Source organism: Pituophis catenifer, unplaced genomic scaffold (assembly GCF_029215685.1).
Source record: "Pituophis catenifer annectens isolate HBS135680 unplaced genomic scaffold, rPitCat1.0.hap2 SCAF_3, whole genome shotgun sequence".
NCBI lineage: Eukaryota > Metazoa > Chordata > Lepidosauria > Squamata > Colubridae > Pituophis > Pituophis catenifer.
Window position 1 is genome coordinate 69,439,200 of NW_027256883.1, and position 22,363 is coordinate 69,461,562.

Sequence of the window (22,363 nt, forward strand, 5' to 3'; positions counted from 1 at the left end):
CATTACAACCAACTACCCATTAAGAATATTCATACGAATACTTTGAGCGAAATTTCTAACAATATTCAAACCAAAAATAACAGCTTAGTTTGATACAAAACTGTAAAAACCTATAGAGTTTTTACTAGACAAAAGTTGATGGACGCCTCTCACTGATCCGAGCACTCCTCTCCTCTCCCGACTCCACCGACCTCCTCTTTCAACGCTCAATCACTTCAGGTATGGGGAAAAGGGCTTTAAATCTGCCACAGCACCTCCGATCTCCTTCTTAGCTTAGAAGAGGGTAGAGCAGATCGTATCCACGGAGACCCGACAAGCCGACGAGTGGACGAGAGATACGGAGGGAGTAGATCGCGTCTATAAAGAGCCCCAGAAGGTGCGGTGAGAGGGAAAAGAAAGAAAAGATCATCGGTGTGGCTGGCTTTGTGTTTTGTGAATGAGTGGAAAGGAAGCAGGAGAAACATAGTGACTAGTTTTTCAAGAGCTTCAGCGAAACAGGAAGTGCGTCCATTGAACTCGAAGAGTGAAACAGCAGAGGACGAACAAGAAGACGCTCTAGCAGAGAGATTTACCATCGAGAAGCGTTGGAGCCCAGCAGAACGGCGAGGTGAAGACTTACAACTTTGTAAATACTATAAAACAATATACCTACACTTATATGTACTCTCCCCCATCCTCTTTTTGAGTATCTGTGACCCTAATACTTGAACTTTGTTTTTTAAATTACTTTTATAACGATCATTAACTTGATTTGTTGATTGTTAAGAATATAGAACATAGATATATAAAAATTAAGTATTAAGCACTGATTCTATCAAATAACCATTAGACATATCTATAAATAAGAACTTAGATTTGTATTTAATGAATTAACTTATTATATTATATATTATATCTATATTTAGTTATTTAGTCATACTTAGTAATTTATCTAACCTAGAATAATTATCTTTACTGGTAGCATTTAGCAACTTATTTATATTAATATTTTATATTAAGACCTGAATTTAGAACTTATTAATTTATCAATTCATTGTTATTAACGCTCAATTTAAAGTTGAACTTAGCTAGATAAGAACTATATAATCAGTGACTGTTGTTTGCTGGAAACGTTGAACTATCCTACTATAGTAATTTAGAAATTTAGAAATTAAGCATTAACTGAAATTTATTGAGAGCGTATTGGGAATCAATAAAGGAGCTAAATAAGGATTTAAGAAAGTATCCCGGAGAAAATGTGGCAAGTGCCACTGGATGATTATTTGGAGAAAGATAGAGGAGATAATAAGAGACCAAAAATCGCTTTTGAAAGAAATGGCAAGTTTGACATCAACAATTGCAAAAACCGGTAAAAAAGTGCCATCTATTCCTACCTTAGCAATGTCATCCCCAGCCATCCAGAAATCAGTAGAAGGTCTCCAGAAAACAGATAAACCCCCAGTAACCCCAACGTTGCAAACGGTACAATCGTCTCTGCTATCAATACAAGAAACCATGCTTGCGATGCAAGAGAAACTTTTGAACAGTCACTCCGAATTAAAATTAGACATTCATGCACTTGATTCCAAAATGAATGAGATTCAAACTGCTATTGCCAGCAACGAAAATAGAATCCAAAAAGCAGAACAAAGGATCGAAAAAAACGAGAAAAAACTGGACATAGTGGATCAAACTCTGTTGGCACAGAATAAAGAAACAGAAGACGCCCTGATACAACTCGAGATGGATAAGGCCTCGTTTTACCTGCGATTCCAAAACATTTTGGAAGACAAGGAAGAGGACTTAGGAGATAAGATGGCTGAGTTGATTGCAGAGACCCTTCAGCAAGACAAGCAGGAAATAATTCGAGAGATTGACGAGGTGTACAGAGTCCAAACGAATTACGTGAGAAGAAACAGGCTCCCTAGAGAGGTTCACGTTCGCTTCGCTAGAAAAAAAGTTAGAGACATTCTGTATAATATAGCCCGGGAGGAAAAAATTATCTATGGGGGAAAAGAAGTGAATATCTTGAAACAAATTCCAAGGAGAGTGAGGGAAAGGAGGAAAAACTACAGATTCCTGACAAATCAATTAAATAGGAGAAGCATAATATTTAGGTGGCTTTTGCCAGAAGGAATGCTAATCTCTTGGCAAGGGAGGAAAATTAAAATTGACTGTTTAAGCGATGCTCAAGATTTCCTAGACCAATTAAGGGGAGGAGAAGAGGAACAAACTAGTAAGGAGGAAAACGAAATAGTAAATACGGAAGAAGAGACATCTCAAGAACAAATTACAAGGGAAGACATAGAAGAGGAGAAGAAAAAGGAAGACACAGAAGAAAAAGGGAAAAAATCTAGACCAGTGAGAGCAGTAACTTTAAAAGGTAAATAAGAACCAGAGACCAGAGACCAATTACAGGAATGAATGATACCAAGATCATATCGCTGAACGTGAATGGTTTAAACGATTATAAAAAAAGAAGGATAATATTGTCGAAACTGGCGAAACAAAATCCCGATATAATTTGTATTCAAGAGGTCCATATAAAAAAAGATGAAGCCAACTATCTAAACTATACTAAATTTGGTAAAGAATTTTTTTCATTAGCCGAGAAAAGAAAAAGGGGGGTCGCTATCTATGTCAAGAAAGGAATAGAGGCAGAATGTAAATATAAAGATGAAAAAGGGAGAATACTTATAGGAGAAATAACGAGAGGCAATTCTAAGGTGTTATTGGTAGGGGTTTATGCCCCGAATAAAAAACAAGGGAAATTCTACCGGAAACTGCATGAACAGCTGGCAAAATGGACACATAATGAAATATGCATGCTAGGGGACTTTAATGGAATTGTGGATCCAAAGCATGATTATAAATGTGACATAACTAAAAAGAATAAAAGATCTCCCTTACCAAAGACCTTTTTTGACTTGGTGGATGAGATAAATCTAATAGATATGTGGCGTATCTTACACCCCCAGGATAGACAATTTACTTTTTATTCAATGCCACAGAACTCTTGGTCTAGAATAGATATGGTCTGGGCTACCAGAAAACTGGGTCTAGAAATTAAAAAGGTTAATATGTGCACTAATGCTTGGGCAGACCATAAGCTCCTTGAAATTAGTTGGCATCACGACACCAAGAAAATACAACAGAGATGGAGTTTAAGGACTAACTTGCTAAATGAAAAAGAGTTTATACTTAAATTGAACGAAGAAGTCAAACGCGTCTCATAGAAAACGGGAATCGAGAGACAGCCAAAGAAATTGCAAAGGGCTTCATACTCCACTGCAGCTCAGAGGCTTCTTGTGGCTCCAGAGTTGTGGTGCACCAAGAAATCTTTTTGTGCAGTACTGCTGGGCCAGGATGGCGTTGGGCTTCCTAATGTAAAGGGCTTCGCACTGCAACCCCAGAGCCACAGTGTGCCAAGAAGTCCCTTTAACATGTCTTTTAAAATGTTTTAATTCTGAGAATGTCTGCAATATATTATCTCTGGTTGATTTAATGGTGCTGCAATTAGTCTGTGAACTAGCTGAGCTCCCGGCTCACCAGAGAAGCACCTGGGAATGTGGCCAGTCTGAAAGACCACTGAATAACTGGCCCAAGGAACAACAAAGGGATCAGTTGGTAGATAGACTTACTTCCACCTGGACTGCGGCTATATGCCCCATGCAGAAAGCAGAGCTGGGAGGGGTAGGTGTCTTCTGGTGTGGTAGAGGTGGATCTCCCTCTCACTGGTAAGAGACATGGAGGAGCCTAAAGGTGCTTGCTGGTAAATGTGTGGACACAGTTTTCCTGAGAGTCAGGAAAAGAGGAGTAGCGAGTTGGGTGTCCTCCCACCAGTCAGTGAGGGAGTTTGTCAAGAGGGACACACTTGGGTGAAGGAGCAATTAGTGATTAGGGGTCCCATATGAGCTGAGAATGAGGCTGAAGCACACATTCCAAGTTGACCATGAATATCTGGGTTGCATGTTTGGGATGGAGGACCTCTCAACTAAGGGAACCAGCAGGCCAGGGCTAGTGGGTAATGAAATCTTTGGGAGATCCAGCGGCGGGGATCATTATATCCAAATGGTGATGGACGGGGGACATTTTGATGAGAGCCAGAGGGCAGGTAGCATATGGGGGAAGACACCCCTGGTGCTTAATATCAGAGAGCATATTCTGGCCCTCTGTGCTCATGCTCAGGCCCTGATCACCAGACTGACAGGCCCAGGGTTTTCGACTAATGCTGCTTCATTCCAAGTTGGTCAATAACAAGATTCCTCATTAGTGATTTCATAACTGAGGAACAGGCTGACTTGGTATATATTACCAAGACTTGGCTGGTCGTGGGTGGGTGGGCGGTTATTGCTGTCTCAGCAATATTGGCACCAGCCAAGTCCTCAGGGCAGGGCAGAGGAGGAATGATTCATCTGGGAAACTCCAGTAGTCATCAATGCCCTGCTCCACAAGTTGCCAGTGATGAGACCCTGTTCTTGAGGTTAGGGTCAAGGGAGCAGTTGGGAGCCTCCCTGTTGTGTAACAACTTCCCTGCTTGAGCTGCTGGAGCCATCTCAGGGCTATGAAGTTCTCTAAATTTATGCTTCTGAGGGACTTCAACTTCTATCCCTGGGTAAACCTCCAAAATGGCCCAGGAGATCATGGCCTCCATGATGGCCATGGACATTTTCCTGGTCATTCTTGGATTGACTCAGGACAGTGGCCTAATTTTGGACTTAGTATTCTTGTTGGAGCAAAGGCAATGTGAGCAGAGAGAGGAGCTTCGTTTAGCCCCCACTCCCGTCACACGGTCAGATCACATCTGGTGGCTTTGAGATTCCCTTGTGCTTCCCCCCTCCTCTGAGGAAAGGCCAGACCCATTTGATTGGTCCAACCCTGGCAACTGATGGACCCAATTGGGTTTCAAAGGGACCTTGGAGAAAATACCTGCTGATCTGTTACATGTTCCTGGAATGCCCCTGGCGGCTTCTTAGAAAAAAAAAATTCTACTCTTATAAGGAGGCTGATTATTTAAGTTAATATGACCCTTAAAGCAGCATCCGCATCTTTTTGCTTGGATAGAAAAAGCTGTGCTAGTTTAATAAATAACAAAGGAAGCTGTAGTTGTGTGAGATCCAAAACATTTCTCCTAGTTCATTGTTGAAGCATGCACAGCAGGGGTGAAATCCAGCAGGTTCTGACAGGTCCTGGAGAACCAGTAGTGGAAATTTTGAGTAGTTGGAGAACCAGAAAATGGAACATCTGGCTGGCCCCAGAGTGGAGTGGGAATGGAGATTTTGCAATACCCTTTCCCCAGGAGTGGGGAGGGAATGGGGATTTTGCAGTATCCTTACCAAGCCACACCCACCAAGCCACGCCCACAGAACAGGTAGTAAAAAAAATTAGAATGCCACAACTGATGCACAGCCATAAACATTAGGATTATCTGTAACCTCATTGCTCTATATAATAAGGATCCGTGGTAAGCAATCTGTCACAAAGGCAATGTCTGTACAGTGTTTGATGAATGCTATTTTATTAAATTAGCCAACTGAATTTTTTAAAATAAAAAAGAATCACAGTCAATAACCTTCAATCAGTGAATGTCGGCAAACCCATGTTTTTATGGGAAAAAATAATTCTATTTCAGTTAAAAGTAAAACAACTAAGAAAGAATAATGGGGACACAGACAATATAAGACAATATATAGACAATAGAAATATACAGACAATAGAAATAGTGACACTGAAATTATATGATGATTAAAGGACTACTGCAAAGATAGATATTTTATTAGTGTAATGATTGCCATAAATATCTTTCATGGTATTTCCTGGTAGAATTTTAATATTCAAACTAAAATATAAAGATTTTTTTTCTGTGTTGCTCCAGAAAAAGTGGACTTTTGAGTGTTTTTTTTTTCACCCTAAAACTTTTAGTATATATTGCTATTTCTTCCTTTACATTTTCCATATTAGATGGGATGAAATTCAAATTGTGTCCAGAAAGGTTGCCTAAAGAACAATGAAAATGACTTTCAGATTAGCAGACGGTATAAAAGACAATGTTAGCACTTTTGCTTTGAAGATAAGTGATAGCTTCCTAAATAAAAAAAACATTGGTCCATCTTAAATTATTTCTGTACACCTAGAAGCTCTTCTTTACATAATTTCTGGGATCATTAAGTGGCCAAGCAAAACTTTATAAAAGTAGAAACATACAATCAATATAATATTAATGTATTTTTCCAGTGAATATTTTACTCTTTAAAATATACACTCTTATTCAGTCTTTCGGATCTTCTGTCCTACCCTGATTCACAGGCTGATTTGCTGCTGTTAAAGTGGATAGGTCTTCAGTAGTACAGAAGGCCATTTCTCCAAGTTTAGCAGATAATAGAAAAAGCAGTCAAAGAATTTGGCCTATTCAGAAGCAAGTAGTAACAGGTAGAGTACAGGTAGAAGCAAACTTAGGTGGTGCAGATAGCAAGCTGAGCTAGACGACAAACTCCCATCTCTGAATCTTCCATGACGAAAGTCTTAAACCTTCCATTTAAACCATCATCAGTTAGTAAAATAATTTGAATTCACTCTTTAACTTCGTTATTCATAATTTTTTATTCCCTGAGGTATTAGCAAACAGTAAATGGAAGTAAAGGAGAATCCTGTTCCGAAATGAGCACCGCATTTAAAAAAAAAATTGAATAAAATTCAATGAAATACAAAGATGGTGCAGAATCCTTAGGTCCGGTAAAATGCAAAGATTTTTCATGTATTAAAAAAATTATCCATATTGAACATCCCCCCAAAAAATGCTTCATGTCAAGGCAAAAACAGTTGTTCTAAAAGGATCAGTTTTTATTATTATCCGTCTTCCCCAATAAGTTTTTTTTTTTAAATTAAAAGTACCAACTTGGTTCAACTGGTATTTCACTTTGATTCAATGCTCTTTCCCGAAGTTTCAATTCCAGGCATTCTACAGTTGGTGGATATGTTTTGAGTTCAAATTTGTTAGCAAATAAATTTTTGGATTTCAGCAGCCATGGCAAGTCACCAATTCCATAGATACATATACTTCTGACATAATGACCTGTCAAGGCATAAAATATCAATATTATAATGACATTTTGTGGACAGAAGAATTAAGATGCATTTATTTGCACTAAGGTCTTTGCAGTCTAATCATACTGAAATAAGGAAGTACTGGCAACTTTAATAACATTCAGCTTTTATTAGGCTGCATGCTTTAATTGTTTGTTCAATTTATATTGCTAGTGCACTTTACCAGTGATTGTGGGTGGCTAACAAGGTTTTGTTGAAACCAAAAACTGACTCAAGAGACTGAAGGAATAATTCAACACTAGGTTATACAACTTAGTAATTTAACTTACAAGTTAGCACAACTAAAGGGCTGCTCCTTATCCTTGAGAAAGACAGAGTTCCAGAAAGCAACAGTGCTCAAATTATACTTGTGATTTATAGTCAAGCAATTAAAAATACAGACAAAAGGAAAAGTTTCCACTCCATGCCGGTGTGTGTCTAGAAGAATAGGCACGTTTCAGCTACAAAAGACAATGTGGTTTTCCTGTTTTTCACTAACGGAAAGGTTAAATGAGCTATTTAAGCCACGTCTATTGACGGCTTTTAAACTTTATTCAAACACAGACACTTTTTAAAGATTATTCTGATTATATACTAGAAAGAGCTTTGACCTTTAAAGCCTTACATGACATGGGTCTAGATTATTTGAGGGACTGTTTTATCTACCCATCCTATGAGGTCAAGCCAGAGGGGTAGGTTGTAGATCCCATCTGCTGAAGAGTTACATCTGATGGAAGCCAGATAATGTTCCTTTTCTGCTGTGGCTTCTGCTATCAGGAGCATCATCTCAACCCCCGCGAGATGAGGTTAGCCTTTCAGAAGGCCCTGAAAACATGGTTCTTCTACCGACTTTGGGGATTTGATGGGCAACCTGCTTAATGGTTGCACTATGTTTATATGGATGCTCTCCCACAATCTTGTTTTTATTTATTTTTAAGTGTTTTAACAGTTGTGGCATTGTTTTGTGGCATTGATTGTAGACCTCCCAGAGTCACGATCAGTGAGATGGGCAGTCATATAAATGCATTTAATAATTAAATAAATAAAAGTTAGTTTTGCTTTATAATTTTAGCACTGTGTCATTAGAGACAGCACAGGTTAAAACATCAAATACAAAAGAAAATTAATTAAGATACACCCAACTTGTATACCCCAAGGCTGCTTCCATTCTAATGGCTATACCCTCATATTAAAACAAGACATCAGCTCATCCTGAGGTGGAGAACAGATCAAAAAATTACTATGTTTCACTTTTCCCCTTTGTTTTCCACCTATTAACGTATTTTTTGGACTATAAGATGCACTTTTGCTCCCCCCCCAAAAGTGGGTGGAAATATCTGTGTGTCTTATAGAGTGAATATTGCAGCGGGAGGGGAGGGGGATTGGTGTGGTGCCAATCCACTGTTCTAGGCGGCAGGGATTGCCACCGCCTATCACTGCCACCCATTCGTGGTGATCAGCGGCAAATGGCCCGCAGCAGCGGCGAAAGGGCTGTGGTGAACAGGCTGTGGCGGCGGTGAATGGGCCACAGAGGCAGAGGCAGATTCCCCCCCCCCTTGTTTTCCTCCTCTAAAGCTAAAGTGCATCTTATAGTCTGAAACTTCTTTAGCTTCTGTCTTATTCATTTCCTCTTCCTCTTTAATAATTTCCTTGTGGCCTCCTTTTTATTTCTTTTTTCTTTCCCCCACCTCCATTCCTTGTCTTTTTGTCTTTCCTAACTGCTTAAAATTTCTGCAACTTAAACAAGTCAGACAATACACTATAATCCCTGTCATTCCAGTCACCCCATGTTCTGCTGTTTGAGATGTGTATTTGGGGATGAGTTTTCTAAATTGCTGTGGTTACAAATTTAAATCTGGCAATTATGCAATTATAAAAGTCCATGATATATTTGGAAAACAGGGTGCTGACATCTAAACAAAGAATTGTTTGTAAAAACCTTAATGTGGGGTGGCTTGTACATGTATACAAAGCAGCAAGGGGAATGCAAGTGGGTGAGTTTTTTTGGGTAAATTAACCTAATTATTATTTATTTTGCCAAATTTACAGAGCCACCTAAGTTGATGAAGCCTTGAGAGTTTATAATTAAAACCCGTTTAGATAGGCAAACCAAAACAAAAAATAATGGAAAATAAAAAAAACAAGAAGTGATCATGAAAAACTTTCAATAAAAGCAATGGCCCCTCCCAGGGTGTGGAAGAAGAGCCAGTTCTTCATGAATGACTTTTAAGGAAGATGGGGTTGGGACAATTTGAACTTCTGGAGAAATATTATTTCTGAAGGCACCTTTTCTGCCAGGCCAGAAAAGAGATGCTTCCTGAGACCTATTAGATGAGGGGTCTCCAACCTTGGCAACTTTAAGACTTGTGGACTTTGTTGGCTGAGGAATTCTGGGAATTGAAGTTCACAAGTCTTAAAGTTGTCACGGTTGGAGACCCCTGTATTAGATGATGATGTTGTATCGAAGACGGGAGTCAGAGCATGCCTATTCTGTCAGAGATTGCAGGGCAAAATGAGTTAATGGGAGAAAGGGGTTCCCCAAGTAACCAGGCCCTATGCCACAAAAATGATAATGATGATGATAAGGCACTATTAGTATCTTAAATTGCACCCTGAAGTTCATAGGTACCAAATGCACCTTGCACAGCAATCACATGTGTATACTGAGGCATGCCTGAAATTGGCCACAAATTGATCTTCAAGGGCAGCCCCACAAAACCTGCTTTTCAATAGTCCAAACGTGAGATGTTTAAGGCATGAGCGATTGTAAAAAGGGAGCCCAGGTATAAGAAAGGCTGTAATTGAGATATCAAATGAATCTGGGGAAAGGTTTCCTGGCCATAACTATTCTCTGCTCTTTAAGCAGAAGCTAATAACTTAGGAAGACCTCCATATTATGTATTGTCTGGAGAAGTACCACCCCATGCAGAACTCAAAATGGCAGAACCCTGATGCCAGGGCAGCCAAAACTCCACAGCCACTTGGTTAAAGTTGCTAAACCTGCTGCTCTCCGTTTCCCAAACTGGGCATTTCTGGGTTCATGCACTGCATCTTTCAATCAATGCGCGGTATGTTTTTCTACAATCCCTTTAATCTCCATAGTAAACAAAAGACAAACAGTGCCAGAACAAGTGCACGAGATACTACATAGTTAGGGCAGTGTTAATCTTTCAAATATTAAACCCCCCCCCGCAAACATTAAAATGATGTTCATTTTACCATGGCATCCTCCGTGATTCTTTTCTGCATCGCTCCATTTCACAGCTCTCAAGTTACCTTCCCATGTCGCATTCGGCATGGCACCGGGGACACCTGTGATTTGAAGAGAAGAAAGAGAAAGATCTTGCAAGTTCTTATTCTTAAAGTGCCAGGTAAATTGCAGGAGGCTCTTGTTTAATGGCCAGGTGATCAGTTGAACTAATGACAAGTGCTGAACAAGTGGTTCTTAGGACCAATCCTTGTACTTAATGATTCCTGCAATATCCCATGTGATTGTGATTTGCACCTTTCCCTGCTGGCTTCCAACAAGCAAGTCAATGGGGAAGCTGGCAGGATGTCGCAGTCATGTGACGTCCACATCCAATGACCTGTCCAGTCCTTGCTTAACAATGGCCACTGGGACTGCTGGAACTGCCATCGCTACACAGGGTGGTCATGTGTTTTTGTTTACTTATGACTGTGTCACTTAATGATGAGTTTTCTGGTCCCAATAGTGTAATTAAGCAAGACCTATCTGTATTGTTGTTGTTTTATCTTCTTGTCATAATCTGGAATGCAAACCTGGAGGAGCAGTGACCCTATGTCAGGTGTGCAGGGTTTAAAAGTGATTACCTCCTTTTTCTATGTACAAATATTTTATAACTGAAATTCTTATTTGAAGATTCTTTCATAACCTGGTTTGTACACAGTTCACCATCAATTCCCCATTCTCCCTAACTTATTAATAAACTGAATTTAAATGTTAATAATTTTAATAGTATACATGTAATAAATATGTGCTGCTAAGTATAGTTTTAAAAAGGAGAGCTTTGGTGAAGGGCGGGGTTTTTCTTTTGCCTAATCTAAAAGACATCTCTTTCATCAGAAATCAGGACCTTGGAAAGCTCCCAGTTGACCTGCAGATTGGGACACCACTGATTTTCCAAGTGTAGTCTATGGAGGTCCATCAGGTCATCTGCCCTACTCCCTGAATGTTCACAGACTAAAACCCACTTACCATTTCAGCCCCATCTCCCTGCAAGTGTTGGCAGCCAGCTGGTAAGAGTTTGCTCCTTCCCTTAAACCAGGGGTCTGCAACCTTAAATACTCAAAGAGCCATTTGAACCTGTTTCCCACAAAAAAGAAAACACCAGGAACCAGAAAACATGGGTGGGTGTGGCCAACTCAATGTCACTCACTTACACCAGTCACATGACCCCCCCTACCTACCCAGCTGGTCATTAGGGCAGGGAACCAGTTGTTAAAAAACACCGGGAACCACAAAATCCTTTTGACATCTCTCTCTCTCTCCCCTCCCTCCCTCCCCCCCTCTCTCCCTCTCTCTCTGTATCTCTCTATGTCTCTCCCTCTCTCCCTCTCTCTGTATCTCTCTGTCTCTGCCCTGGCCGCTTCTCCATCCCCCGCTGTTGCCCTTACCTTCTCAGGCCAAGCGAGGAGTGACTGAGAGGGGAAGCAAGGGGCGGTGCCAACCAGCAGTGGGATCACCTGACAGGGAGTCACAGCAGAGGGCCCAAAGAGCTGCATGTGGCTCCGGAGCCGCAGGTTGCTGACCCCTGCCTTAAACCACTTCCACATGAATGCCAACAATAAGCTGGTGACAGTCTGCTTCCCAGCTCAGTTCCTGTCTCCCTACATGCCCCAACATGTTCACAAGAATCGATCAAGGGCTAAAAGCCAATTAACTGAAGCATACAAGTAACAATACACATGGCAACACAAGTACTAATATTCAGAAAACTGCATTTGTGAATAGATGTTCAGTAACTTCATAGGTGCAATGCTAAGGAAGTGGGTTCTCATACCACCAATCCAAAATACAATTGGGAAATGAAACGACTAATATTTAAAAATGGGATTTCACTGGGTTGGAGATCAATGTCATTTTAATCCTCAGTAATTAGTAATTTCTACTCAAGAACATTCTTGACCAGCAAGTTTATGCTGAGACATGTGAGTGTGCTAAGATTATTACTATATCAATTAATTCTAGTGGTAAACAAATACTTGTTCTGAATAGAAAACTTGGATTAAAAGTCCTTTAAAAATGAAAGAGGATGGAATGCAGGTACAAATGCAATCTTAATCGTTATCTTATTTGCCAAAAAAAGGTGAACCCGCATTCTTTTAAAGATGGAAGTGTAGATAGTATTAGTTTAAGCAGATACTCCTCCATTTAAAAAATATTTAGTCATCCATGAGCAGAGAAAATATTAGGTTAAATTATACAAATAAGTTATCATAATAGGAATCTGAGCCTGTAATGAGAGGGCAATCTTACAGAAAGAAGAAAAGGAAAGTATCAGGGAGAAAAATGCCCGCATGCATTTTCTTAAAGTTAATCAGAAAAAGAAAAAAATATTAACATCCTCACTGCTCTCAATGGAAATAATTGCCATAGGTATGTAAAGCCTATTATAAAGTTTCCTAAAACTGATATCATTTAAGGATTTTGGGCTTATATAATGTCCTTAGCTTCTGTGAAATTTAGGACACAAAGGGATACTGATTCACTGATTTACTGATTCTAAACCCCAAATAGTATTTGGCTAGGAGGCATGGAAGAAGACACTTAGTAAGTGGTCTGAGTACCATTCAGATTCTCCCCAGAACACTTAGCTCCCTCCCCCACCCACAACCAGGATCAAGAGCTGCAACAACAAAAATTCAACAAATATGTTTGCTACATTTGTTAAAGAGAACCAGTTTGGTATAGAGGTTGAGGCATCTGGCCTTAGGGACAAAGCCCGCTTACCTTGGGCCAGACACTCTCTCTTAGCCCTAAGAAAAAAGAAATTCCAAACCACTTCAAAAACCTTTGTTAGGAAACCTGTGGGGATTAAACCAGGCAGTCAAAACTGATTCTAAGCTGTACACTCACACAGACATGCAGACACACATACATTAAGCACTGTACAAAAGCGTATGAGGAATTAAGTCCCATTGAAAGCATATACGGAGAAAGTAGAGGCAATTCCACGGAGACATGTGAAGATAATTTGCAAGACACGGTTAATATAAATATGGCCTATATACTGCAAAATATCAAACTAGCAGCTTTCTTTTAAGTCCAAAATTCTACTTCCTTCCTGAAGTAGGAGCAGATATCCTGTATTTTCCAGAAAGGATTAACAACAATTAGACTTGTCAACTGTGCGGAAAACCCTGGTGACATGGAACAATAACAAAGGCTGTGAATCCCCTGAACTACATTAATAAACAACACTTAGGTAATATTTCTAAATGATTTGCTCTCTCCACTGTGAAACTACACATTTGATGTAAAGCTTTCAGCAATATCAAGGTTACTGGAGAAAGTTATTTGTTAGCAGATCAATTTAAGATACATCTTACTTGGGAAAATTTTAGGGGTTGCAACATTATTCCTCACCACAAATTCAACAAGAATGTTGGCTTAAGAGCATAAGAGGTACTATGGAAATATAGGTAGTACTTGATTTACAACCACAAGTGAGCCCAAAATTCATGTTGCTAAGTGAGACATTTGTTATGTGAGTTTTGCCCCATTGTATGACCTTTCTTGCCACAGTTACTGTGGGACACTGCAATTGTCATAAATGTGAGTCAGTTGCCAAGAGCCCAAATTTTGGTCACATGACCACAAGGGTGCTGCAATGGTCATAAGTGTGAAAAACGGCCATAAGTCACTTTTTTCAGTGCTGTTGTAACTTCGAATGGTCACTAAGTGAACTGTTATAAGTCAAGGACTACCCGTATCAGGTTTCTGGACATAAACAATCAAAGGACATTTACTGAGTAATTATTTGCTAAATATTGCTGTCTAATTATCAGCAGGAATGGTAAGATTGAGAAGATCCTGACACGGTACTTTCCAAAAGGATTCCCCTATTGTGGATAACTAGGAAGCTATGTGGATCACTTGATGCAAGGGTTATGATTATAATGAGCCACAGTGGTTACTGCAGGCTACTTCTGCTGACTGCCGGCTGCCTGCAATTTGGCAGTTCAAATCTCACCAGACTCAAGTTTGCCTTAGCCTTCCATTCTTCCGAGGTGGGTAAAATGAGGACCCAAATTGTTGGGGGCAACATGCTGACTCTGTAAACCGCTTAGAGAGGGCTCTAAAGCACTATGAAGTGGTATATAAATCTAAGTGCTATTGCTATTGCTATTATGCAAGTGTACATACATACACTACCCCAGCATCAAGTACTTCCTGTAGATGACACAACAGGCACCCTGACAATCTAATTGTCAGGAAAACTGTCATGTCTAGAATAAGATCAGGTACTTGTCTAAGAATGCCATGACTTACCCTAGGCCTAGGACATACTGGAAAATTATGTACATGAATCTACAACTGCAATTTGTAAAGAGGTATTGGGGGAGGGGAGGAAGAAGAGTCCACTAACAATGGCTACTGTGTGCTCTCATTTGTTATTTGTAAAAATTGTTTTGATAGAGGTAGAAGACTTATATAACTTATAAAACTCATCCCTTTCTATGATACAACATAAACAAAAAGCATCAGTCAAGAGTCACTCTAAAAATAATATAGCATTTGTCCATGAGAAAATAATTGATAAATGGTGGTTAAATGCTTGTAATAAAAAAATTTGCTGGCAGTAAATTTCTTAGCAAAACTCTGAAGAAGTTATTACTAGAAGAAATCTTAATGTGCCTCTGGAAATTCTTCGCTATGTATTTTTTCTACATAGAGATTGTGCTTACTGTTCTTCTGAGATCCTGTGTGTGCTTTTTGGTATTCTGTGACATACTGATATCATACAATAAACGCAAACTTAATACAGAAGTGCTTTTTCATAAGTAAGCCCGACTTTATTTTTTTTCCTTTGAAAATGTTTAACTTCTCATCCAAAAAGTTTCTTCAGTTCAGTTCAGAATTGAAGACACTTCTTAGATGAGAAGCGAAACGTTTTCAAAGGAAAAAATGAAGAAAGTTCAGTTGCCTTTTGAAAAACAGCACTTTTGGGACAACTATGACCTCGATGGTTGAAAAACTCCTCAGACATTGATATTAAATGTATTTCTTGCCAGCACTCTGCTTAACAACTAATTCCCACAACACTGTCTAATAATTTACTAAGACTGTATTACTATTATTCTTCTCTTCCTTACTAGTATCTATATCTTCCCACTTATTACTATAACCATATTGCTTGTATTTTTCGATTTATATTGTTTTACCTTGTTTTCTTGTACAATTTGGTAGCTTATTAGTAACCTTGACTATCACTAAGTATTGTATCTTTTTATTTTCGATGAATGTATTTTATTCTCCTTATGTACACTGAGAGCATATACACCAAATACAAATTCCTTTTGTGTTCAATCACACTTGGCCAATAAAGTATTCTATTCTATTCTATTCTATTCTATTCTATTCTATTCTATTCTATTCTATTCTATTCTATTCTATTCTATTCTATTCTATTCTATTCTATTCTATTCTATTTTACTGCTGTCTATGTCTTTTCTGCTTTTTCTCTTAGAGCTCACAACCACATGCATGGGGATTCCTCTTCTGGCTTCACAGTATCAACTCTGAGAATTAGTTTGACTGAAACTAACCACAACAAATAATCACACTATTTTTATCCCTCTTTTCCGCTGCGATGAGACACTATGATACTCTTGAAGGTTTACAGTGAAAGAAAATGGGCTTCCTTAATCACAGCTAAATGTTAAGCAGGAGTAGCTTTCTAAATCAGTGCAGAATATATCAGAACAGCAGTGGAACAGAAGATGTATGAAAAAATGTTTCAGGGAAAATCCCAAATACGTCAATCCTTTTTCTGCCTTTTTTTTTCATTTGACTAAATTAGGTAGAGTTAAGTAATGCAACAATTCTTCAAAACAAATGAAAAAAAATCAGACTTAATTCTAGTTAAAAATGAGGTAGAGAAGCAAACAAAAGCATATATCTATTTTCTCAAATAACCTGAAAATCAATTTATGGATTTTATATAGTCCATTTTATATATATATAAAATTATATATATATATGTGAAAACAAATGGCTGGAACTAACTCTCCCTCATTAGTCCAAATGGTTGAAATTGAGTGATATAAGCATGGGAGAGTGGAAGTTCTTGAGTCTCAGCAAATTATAGGGTTTCCACAAAACGACACTCCCTCAAGCAACTTCCTTTAAAACTCTTGCCCATAAAACCCAATTTTCAAGTACCGGTAGCTAACTTCTCCATGCCTCAGCCTCAGGAGTTTTACTGAAACAATCAACAAGCAAAAGGTTATCATTAAGATTCTTTTACCTTTTCTCTTGCTGCAGAGTTGGCTTTTCGTCAACAGTTTCACCTGCTGAAATGCTATGATGAATGTTCAATTGCATGGAAATATCTCATCGGAAGGTTTAGTGAAAATAGGAGTCACTTCTCCCTTTGGGCGCTAATTTTACTTTTGCAATCTGTGAAATTGCCCCAGAGCAGTGAAAAAGAATAAAGGAGAAGCTCTGAAGAAACCTGACCTGTCTGTCCGGCCAGCCCAGATCTCAAGAAGAAAAGATGTTGGTTGTTGTTGTTTTTTTAACCAAAAGGTTATCTAAAAGATAGGCAGGGCATTCTTTTTACTCAATAAAAAGTATCTATGCTTTGCAATATTTCTGTTCTTGAGGTAGCCTCTAGGCAGGCTCCAATTTTATAAGGTTAGTTTCTTGCATGGCTTGGATATAACACAGCAAGGGATGGTGGCACATAAGAAAAGTGGCATATCCTTAGGCAAAGACTGAATTTACTTGCTGGAATGCCTGTCATGGTGTCCTGGATTCCAACTTGCGTTCCCCATAATTATGAGACAGATGAGAATATTAGTCAAGCACATCTTGACTAATATCTGACCAAGATATGACTAGGTGGCTCGGTGGCTAAGACACTGAGCTTGTCAATCAGAAAGGTCGGCAGTTCTGCGGTTCGAATCCCTAGTACAGGTCTCCTGTGTGAGCAGGGGGTTGGACTAGATGACCTCCAAGGCCCCTTCCAACTCTGTTACTGTTACACCTAAAAAGCATGAATTCAGAGGAGGAAAAAGGATTGTTGCATGCTGCCATCCTATATTTCTGTATTTAACTAAACATATAACTTTACTAAGTATTTCTCTTGTGTACTGAAATGGGAAATTGCTTTCTCTCATTAGTACTAGACAGCATCTATTTCATCAAGTCTGCTGTGTGCTGGCTGTAACTTCTGGATTCTGGCAAAAGTAAGTACAGGTAATCCTCAGTTTATAAGCACTACGGAACCCAAAATTTCTGTTGTTAAGTGAGACATTTGTTAAGTGAATGTTGCCCCATTTTATGACCATTTTTGCTGCAGTTGTTAAGTGAATCACTGCAGTTGTTAAGTTAGTAACATAGTTGTTAAGTGAATCTGGCTTTCCCATTGACTTCACTTGTCAGAAGTTGCAAAAGGTGATCACATGACCCCAGGACACTGCAACCGTCATAAATATGAACCAATTGCCAAGTGCCTGAATTTTAATCACGTGATCCTCAGATGCTGCAACGGTTTAAGTGTGAAAAATGGTGAAAAGCCACTTCTTTCTGTGCCGTTGTAACTTCGAATGGTCACTAAATGAACTGTTGTAAGTCGAGGACTACCTGTACCAATATTGTATTTCTTTACATTGTCCTTATATTATCTCTTAGCATCATTTTTTTATAAAGCTTTTGATCTGCGAAGTGTATCATGGCCAAAACACTAATTTCAAACCTGTCTTCATGTCAAAATCTTTTTGATTGCCAAGAGCAATAAGGCAAACCTATGTGATTAAAAGAGCCACAGAACAATTTGTGACATTATTAATCTTACTGATTTGCACTCTGACTACCGTAACACTTCCTTTATAAGTTAATACTTCCTTGAAATTCCAGTTTGTCCATTAGTCCAAATGTTTGGAGACCTCTGATGTGGGAGAACACTATTTTTAAGGGATGAAACGGAGGTAGATTTTTTTTTCCTCCATTTGAAAATAAGACTCTTGTGTCTTGTTCTAATACATATTGGCTCAATTCTACAATCCACTGAGTTTACATACAAAGGTGAGATATTTTTCTTGTTTTAAAATTCAATTCTCATGTTAAAGGAGACTCAATTTATTTAACTAACTTTCCTAAACCAGTAGCACTGACTGTATCTTATGACAAATCAACAAGCTAAATAAGTATTTGAGGGTGGAAAATTTTATCTTTGTTCCTCCTCCTGTTCATAGTCAAATTTATTGAATCACCTCAAGTTTCAGATGATGAGGCATCTGAGGAGGTTGCTTTCTTAGCACATCAAGTTTTATTGGACCTGTCTTGCATCATAAGAGAAAACCAGCGGGATTTGAGCCTAAAAAACACCCTTTCATCCACCAATTTATAATGGCCCAGAATCCTTTTCCTACATAGATATTTTGGCAAAACCTATAAAAAAGGCAAGAATTCTAAATGGTTTGTTCTTAATGATTTTCCAAATTGAAGAGACCTACATGCTTAATCATGTTGCTTCTTCTGTGCTTATGTCTGAAACCCAATGATACTCATTCCAAGGATACTAACATTTCACTCTCTCACACATAGATTTTTATGAGCTTTCTCTTTTGCTATCACACTCTCTGTTAGCTTGATTCAGAGCATCATTACTGTGGATGATTCTGGGCATCAGATTTCCAGATGGCCATTGATAGCATAAAACAGGTGCAGGAGAGGGTGACAATGATGAAAAATGGATTTGAGAATGGGCTATACTAAGATAAACTATAGGAACTGGAAATGTTGACTTTGGACAAAAGAGGAATGAGGAAAGATGGTACAAAGGTGATCAGAAAGTATTTTCTATTGCCACAGAAACCAGGATCAGGATCCTGGATGGGTATGTATGCAACTGTACCTAGATTTCAACATAAGTAAAAGCTTCCTGATGGTGAAATCTGTCCAACAGTGAAATAATTTACCTCCACAGATATTGCAGTGGTTTTAAAAAGTCTGGAAAATCACCTGTCCTTTTGACCTTCTTCAATTCTATGATTTTGAGATTCTTTAACTCCCTGAAGAATTTTTTTCACACTGGCAACCACATTGGTAACCTTAAAGCTGAATGCCTGAATTAATTGCCTAGTCCTTTGACAGATGCTTTGGAAACTCTGTGGCTTACTTTCCATTGACCTTTAAAAATTGAAATAGGTTTACCAATTCATAGGATTAAGGCCATAATTCATAAGATTAAGGGCATTTTAACAAAGAGCTTTCAAACAAATTCCACTACATTTCTCTAGGTATGTTTTGAAACAAAATATTTCTTGCGATTATTTATTAGGGTAGAATTTGTTACAAAGTAACTAATCATTTGATCTGTATCCAGATAATTATTTCTTGTTTTTGTTGGGTTCATGGCTGTGAATAAATGGGGAATAAATCCCTGGGGGTTGGGGGAATACAGTCATACAATTGCAAGATTTTGCAGAATAGTTGTCTGTGTTTTGGGGGAGCAGTAACCAAAACAACTTCCACTTGGACTGTGGATCAAAAAGAAAAAAATCACTCTGTCAGCCAGCCAGCCCTACCAACCCCACTTTAAAAAACTATTAATGCCACTTTAGAAATCAAATCTCAGCTGGTTTAGCATTGCTGTCATCAACTAATAACTGCTTCTCAGGATGTCAAGCATATGTTCCAGTTATCTCTGAATATTTCAGACCTTGTCATCTGCTAGCCAACTAAGGTTTGGCCCTTGCTGTTGAAAAGTGAAAGAGTCAGATATTTTTAATAATGGACCCATAAATTAATGTGAGGAGTGTCTGCCTTTTTAGGCAGACTGTGTTTAAAAGATGTCATGGAAAAGGAACAAGTTTTACCAGACAAGACTGAAGCTGACCTGAAAGTGGATTTTAAAATGACAGGCTACAAAAATGATATGACAAAAAATGCTATGTAGATGAAACTTGTTGATCCTTAATAATTAAAACGGATGCAAGGTTGACTCAGCCTTCCATCCTTCCGAGGTGGGAAAAATGAACACCCAGATTCTTAGTGGCAATATGCCGACTCTGTAAACTGCTTAGAGAGGGCTGTAAAAGCACTGGGAAGTGGTATATAAGTCTATTGCTATTGCTATGTACGCAGCTCTAGCGAGCTAGATAATTTAGTTACATTGGATTTACGAGTGTGGTTACTTTGGCAGAATTTTCTGAGAAGGAACAAAGAAGAAATGAAAAGAAATCAAGTTCTAGGGCATTATTTGAAGGGATTAAAGTTCAAGATTGTTAAAAAGCATATAAAATTGATCGATTCGATCAAGGTCAAAATAGACATATTTTGGGTAACCCTTAATGGACTTTTGCTGATTACGACTGAATGATGTGGCTTTAATTATTTGTTTATAGATAACGGAAGAAGATATATACTGTATTTTAAGAGAAGGTGGTAAACTACTAAAATTATTTATACTATTTGTGAAGAAAGGGAAAGTGACTTCCCCCCCTTTGCTATAGTCTTTTTCTCTTTTTTTTCCTTCACTTTCTATTAACCCCCCCCCCAATTTGCACTAGTTTTTATCTTTTCAATTGTCATGTTTAATACAATTACTACTTAGAAACGAAAGAGCCAGAGATTAATATCTACCTGGAATCCGATTGAGTGTTACCCAAAAGTGTTCATCGGGGCTGTAAGTGTCTTTGGACCATTGCAGCAAATCAATGGCCCTTGAGTCATTGAAAAGGAACTCCACAAAAGGCCTAGTGAGAGCAATATAGGCAGACCCAAAGTAGATAGTGAGGTTGTGGGGAGGTGGCGATTTTAGGATCTCGGTCCTTCTCATGTAGGAAGCTTTCTTGCCTATGTGCTCCTTGTAAACAAATTTGGTCCTTAAAGTTATGGAAGGTGGGGGGAGGACGCCAGGAGTGAGGTTCTTCCCTTTAAACTTTTTCAGGTGCTGGACAATCTCCTTGTTGGTTTTCAGGGGGAAATCTTGCCCACACATGTTGAGGACGTATTTCCACTGGGTGGTGGATCTCAGCAGGTCTTTCATGCAGTTCAAATCAGCCTGAAGCCTGGAGATGCCAGCGTAAACCACAGGCTCCGCTTTGGAGACCAGGAAGGCATTGGGGAAGCACTCCAGCACTTTCTCCACCTCTTGCTTGTAACTGGCGGGCGCTTTCTCATCCACGTGGATGCAGTAGACATTGTGGGGCGCGTAAATAGCCCTGAAGAGCCGCTCGAAGGTGGCCAGCTCTTTGTGGAGGGTGAAGATGTAGGCCAAGGGAAAGGCGGCCTCTTCGGCAGTGACGGGTCTGGTCACATAGTGGCTCCCCGTCACGTAATCTTCGCAGGAGGCGGCTCTGTTCAAGGACGTCCGCAGATAGTTTCCCCAAACGAAGGTATGCTGCCCCTGAGCCAGAGCCCTACAGGCGCGCCGGAGGAACTCGCTCTCCCGGAGCTGAGGCAGGCGGGGTAACCCAGCCGGCGGCGTCTGTTTGGAGTCCGGGGGAGGTTGCCCGAGGAATAGGAGCAGCAGCGCCGAGAGACCGCTCAGCACGAAGACGGCGAAGATGTAAGGAGGCTTCCCAGACCGCATAGTCTCCCGGGGACGGCCCACAAGCCCGGAGTAAGAAACCGGACCTAAAGCCCGGAGCGGCGGAGGGTCCTTCCGCGGACGCCCAAACGATGCATTCAGCCCACCAGGCTTTTTTCTCTTCAGCCGCCGCGCCAAAACCTCGCCGCCTTTTTATTTTTATTATTTTTTCCTCAGCCGGTTGCTAAGCAAAGCGCTCCGGCCCGGCTTCGACCGCGCGGTGCCGGTGGATCCAGGGCTACTTAGCAGCGGACGTTCCCGCATCTGCGTCTCTTTCCCCCCCACTCCAGCCTTCGCTCGGCCTCCCTGGAAATATCGGCGATTCAGCCTCGCCCTGGGAAAAAGGAGCTCATTTGCATATCCAAAAGGAGCCGGGATTGGCTGGGGCCGGCGCGCTTCGCTTTTCCACCACCCGGGGCGGGGGCGGAGGCGGGGTCAGCAGGTACCGCGGTCCCTCGGCCCCCTCTTGGCTCTGGCTAGACCTCGGCTGCCTTGAGATCATGCGTGGTTGAGGCTGG

At 39.8% G+C, this 22,363-nt stretch overlaps 1 protein-coding gene across 1 annotated transcript; it reads right to left on the bottom strand.

Moving 5' to 3' along the window:
- Positions 1-6,860: 6,860 nt before the first annotated feature.
- Positions 6,861-21,848, bottom strand: GCNT2 (glucosaminyl (N-acetyl) transferase 2 (I blood group)). The gene is made up of 3 exons (XM_070942511.1): positions 20,897-21,848; positions 10,282-10,374; positions 6,861-7,051 (listed from the first exon to the last, which is right to left on the bottom strand). Exons 1-3 carry the CDS (start codon positions 21,846-21,848, stop codon positions 6,861-6,863), a joined length of 1,236 nt encoding a protein of 411 aa, XP_070798612.1.
- Between the last annotated feature and the right edge of the window lie 515 nt (positions 21,849-22,363).

Excerpts from the sequence above, each read along its gene's own strand:
- GCNT2 (XM_070942511.1), bottom strand. The coding sequence starts at position 21,848 with ATGCGGTCTGGGAAGCCTCCTTACATCTTCGCCGTCTTCGTGCTGAGC. Across the intron at positions 10,375-20,896 it reads AACACTCAATCGGATTCCAG|GTGTCCCCGGTGCCATGCCG; the intron begins GTAGATATTAAT and ends TTCAAATCACAG. Across the intron at positions 7,052-10,281 it reads GAATCACGGAGGATGCCATG|GTCATTATGTCAGAAGTATA; the intron begins GTAAAATGAACA and ends ATGCCTTGACAG.